Genomic DNA, 3824 nt, shown 5'->3' on the forward strand with positions numbered 1-3824 from the left:
CAGCGTCATGGACACTCAAGCTACCAATCAAACGGCTGGCATAGCCGAGACTAATTGCCAGGCCGTCAGCATGTGCGCAAATGACGGCCTTGCCTTCAAGCCTTTGATGGTCATTGCGACTTGGTCTTGACCGCACTGGAATCCTCGGAGGAGCCACGGTGCTTCATGGCTATCGCAACAATCAGAAGGAGGATTGTTGGAAACATGTAGACATGGACGTCGCGAATTGTCTCAAGAGCGGCTGTAATGATGACCTGCCAGGCCGTGCACAGGTTGCGCCCCATGGGTGAGAGGCAATGGCCGGAAGCGGATGCACATGAATCAGCCCCAGCCGATCTCAGACCATGGCGCGCCGGGCTATACGCACCTCTTCAGCATTGGGTTGGATCGCGGCCTCGAGCTGCGGCGCAATGGCACCCACAAAAAGGTAGAGCACGTAGCCAGCCAGGGTTAAAGAGACGAGGTCCAAACGGCTGGGGTAAAAGTAGGTCATGACCATGAGATCCAGAGCACCGACAATGATGCAACCAAACAAGACGGCCCGAAGAGGGAAGAAGTTGTGTGTGATGCGGTAATAGATCAGCGCCTCCTCCGTTGTCGCATGCTTGTCAATCTGCGTGGTCATGGCATGCATTCATTCACCGTGAGAGTGACCCATGGCCAGTGCATGGCACCCAAAGCTGGCAAGAGGCTCAAGTCCAGCAGCCCGCCCTACAAGCTCTTGACGCTGACGGTAGCGGGTGGAAATGTAGTACACGCACCTGGATGTCCACCAGGAGGATTCCAGCAATGATCATCAGACACAAAGCACCCACAGGTACCGTGTGAAGTTTGTTGACCGCCATGACCACGTCTTGGGATGAAGCTTGTCGGGTCGGGTGACCTTGGCAATCGGTATGGCAGTAACAAGCGGGGCAGAACGACGGGTGTCGAGTTCTAATGGCGCCAAACAAGCGAAAGAATTTGATTCGGCACAGCAGTCAGAGGCAGGAAAATGAGCAGGAGGACCTCGAGCCAGCGGGCCTCGACAGCGCGCCATCCACCCTCACGCGTTGTAACAGGCAGCGTGCCGTCCCATATCCCTTGCACATGATCAAAGGCCGGCATATCAACCCTCACTCTACCCATCGCCCACGCCATATCGTACCGTATGCCCGTCTCGCGCTGCCAAAATCCAAAATCAGTGACGTCGATGACCGTGATCCACACGATGGCTGGCACACTCCCTATTATGTCAGAAAAGGCTGTTTCTCTATGTCTCTCAACGTCTGTTTCTGTTACTCTCTGTTCCTCTGTTTCTCTCTCTGTTTCTCTCTAAGCTCTCTAAGCTCTAAGCTCTTCACTCTTTTGTCAGATAATATTTGTCAGCAAAACGTTGCAAGACGCCATTCCGCTCTCTCTCGATTTCCCTCTCTCTCTCTCTCCTCTCACGTGTGTTGTTGGCTCCTGTCGCTCGAGACGGGGGAGAACGGCAGCGCTCGGGGTGGGGGGTGCAGGCGAGGGATCCGGTCATAGAAAGACGATTGATGATCCTGTAGACAGTTTTCGTGGGTATCATGTGTCACTGGGGTTTCTTGTCCGTCTCATTTCATTTCCTATGCGCGATAGAACTCGACTCACACACAAGCATCATGGCCAAGCGCTTGGACGTGCTCACCCCGCTCGAGTCGGCAACCAGTCTCCTGTGCGTGTGCCCCCGCCTCGGATTGCAAACATGTGTCTTTACTCTGCTCAATGTGTCGAAATATAGCGCTGTCCTTGATGATGTGTGTACTTCTGCAACCCAGGGAGCTGGACGGCGTTCAGCTGTTCCTCGGAACCGAAACACATGGTACCGGTAAACTCTCCATCACCGATGTGTAAGTGCTTTCCAAAACCTTTGCACGTGCACGCCAGCCAAAGGCTTGAGCCCAGGCGCCCTAGGACAGTGCAGACACATTGTCATTCTCTCCACTCGCCACTCTCAACACCAGTGCTGTGCTGTCCCATCTCACCCAACAAATTTCAGCGACGTTGCTTGGTGGTCCGCCGATCGCAATTATGGGTATGCGGTCAATTACCCGGATCTGATGCTGCATGCCGTGTCGCGTGATGTGGAACGATTTCCCGAGCCCTGTGTCTTTTGCTACTTGGATCTGGAAGGCGATGATGCGTCTGAAGTTGGTGAGTCTCGCCTGCGCGAGGTGTTGTTCATGCTTCCTCAGTGTGGCTCACGTATTGCGACCCCTTTTACAAAAGATGAAACCGTGTCGGGTGAGGCCGAGATGCGCTTTGTGCCCGCCGATGCCAACCAACGTGAGTAGCTACGCCATTGAGGCGGATTGCGCCGCCTGCATGAGTGCGCTGCTCAGATGCTGTTCCCATCTCGCTCTTGACGGGTGCTTGTGCTGTGGGTTGTAGTTGATGCCATCTACACGGCCATGTGCCAGGGACAGGCAGCCAACCCAGACATGAACGGCGATGATGATGATGACGACGATGTTGCAGAACCTGAAGGTGAGTGCAAGTTGCATTCTTGCAGTATCATACGAGGAAGTTTCGGCTCTGACTTGGCCTTTTCTTTTGGCCTGGATGGCTACGATTAGCCGCTGGTGGAACCGGTTGGGTCTTTGCACCAGGCTTTGATCCGGCCTCTGTTGGTCTGGACGGGGCTGGGGCCATTACGGTGCTGGATGGCGGTGAAAACGGTGTTGATGGATCTGACGATGAAATGCTGCCCATGGCTGGTGGCCTGGCCAGTCGAGAGCTCAACGATGTCGGACAGGTCTGTTGAGCCGTATTGCTGTTTTATTCGCCTGATTTGAAACGACGTAGACATGCACTCAAAATGAGTACGCTTTGCTCTAGGCCAACTTCGATCGCATCGCAGCCGGTCTGCTGGATGGCATGGCGGGCGAGGACGAGGCGGACATGTTCGAGGATGCCGACTGAGTTGCCACAAGATAGAAACTGTGTGTCCAACTGCCAGAGGGTATAACTTGGGCTGATCTCCGGAAGAATAGTCGAAATTGGAACAGCAAAACATTGAAAGAAAGAAAAAAAGTCTTGATGATAAACAACACAATGCCAGATCACCTCAATTGCAACATTAGAATCTATGTTCGGGTGGACGAGGGGGAGGAGGGCTCAGGGAGTTGATGCAGAACAAGACGAAGAATGACGCTATGCGAAGCGGCGAGAAGGGGAAAGAAAAGATGAAGTAAAAGAGGACCATCCACGGGGAAAAAAAAACTGAGTGCAACAATGAAGCATGCACGGCGAGCAAACAAGCCCCCCTCCCCCCCCAAAAAAAAACACACAATAACGACGGTATGTGTCACAGGGCAAATCCCACAGTGACACGACAGCTATGACACTTATTGTTGCAAACCAAACTGCTGACGGCAGTTCTTGAGCTGCTCCGAGAACATTTGACAAGCCGAGAGGTCACCGCTAGTCTGGGAGCACTGAAGGAACTGCTCAAGCTCGTACTGGCAGGGGTTCTGCTGCTGGGGCGCTTGGCCATAAGCGGGCTGCTGGTACGCCTGTTGCTGCTGCACAGGTTGTTGCGCGGGCTGTTCGTTGGACGAGCCACTGAACATGCCGGTCATGGCATGGCCCAGCGTATGGCCAACGGCCGAACCCTAAGTGGAGGGCAGATCACACGTGCCGTCTGTTAAAACTCGGCGGTACCTGTGCGCTCATGCGCGAAGGTGCGGCAGAGAGGGTGCATGAGAGCAAGGTACGAAGAGCTTACGACAGCAACGGAACCGGCGGTGGCAGCCATTTGCGCCATCATGCCAGGACCCTGCGAGGGCTGAGCCATGGGTGCAGCGGGGGCCTGT

At 54.5% G+C, this 3824-nt stretch overlaps 2 protein-coding genes across 2 annotated transcripts; one reads left to right on the plus strand and one right to left on the minus strand.

The window, feature by feature from the left end:
- Positions 1–50: 50 nt before the first annotated feature.
- MONBRDRAFT_39244 (uncharacterized protein) lies at positions 51–1230 on the minus strand. Its single transcript, XM_001750638.1, has 4 exons — positions 1148–1230; positions 762–936; positions 368–613; positions 51–254 (listed from the first exon to the last, which is right to left on the minus strand). The coding sequence occupies exons 2-4, from the start codon at positions 843–845 to the stop codon at positions 111–113; spliced, it is 474 nt and encodes a 157-aa protein (XP_001750690.1). The 5' UTR covers positions 846–936; positions 1148–1230; the 3' UTR covers positions 51–110.
- Positions 1231–1631: 401 nt separating this feature from the next.
- MONBRDRAFT_12744 (uncharacterized protein) lies at positions 1632–2931 on the plus strand (the record flags this gene model as incomplete). Its single annotated transcript, XM_001750613.1, has 6 exons — positions 1632–1684; positions 1788–1859; positions 2009–2295; positions 2401–2496; positions 2619–2764; positions 2848–2931. 6 exons carry the CDS (start codon positions 1632–1634, stop codon positions 2929–2931), a joined length of 738 nt encoding a protein of 245 aa, XP_001750665.1.
- Positions 2932–3824: the final 893 nt, after the last annotated feature.

Source organism: Monosiga brevicollis, genomic scaffold (assembly GCF_000002865.3).
Source record: "Monosiga brevicollis MX1 MONBRscaffold_45 genomic scaffold, whole genome shotgun sequence".
Taxonomy (NCBI): Eukaryota; class Choanoflagellata; order Craspedida; family Salpingoecidae; genus Monosiga; species Monosiga brevicollis.

What these genes read in the sequence shown, in the direction of transcription:
- MONBRDRAFT_39244 (XM_001750638.1), bottom strand. Translation starts at nt 845, where the DNA reads ATGGCGGTCAACAAACTTCACACGGTACCTGTGGGTGCTTTGTGTCTG. An exon ending in TCCTCCTGGTGGACATCCAG is followed by an intron (nt 614 to 761) that starts GTGCGTGTACTA and finishes ATGACCACGCAG; the next exon opens with ATTGACAAGCATGCGACAAC. An exon ending in TCCAACCCAATGCTGAAGAG is followed by an intron (nt 255 to 367) that starts GTGCGTATAGCC and finishes ACGGCCTGGCAG; the next exon opens with GTCATCATTACAGCCGCTCT.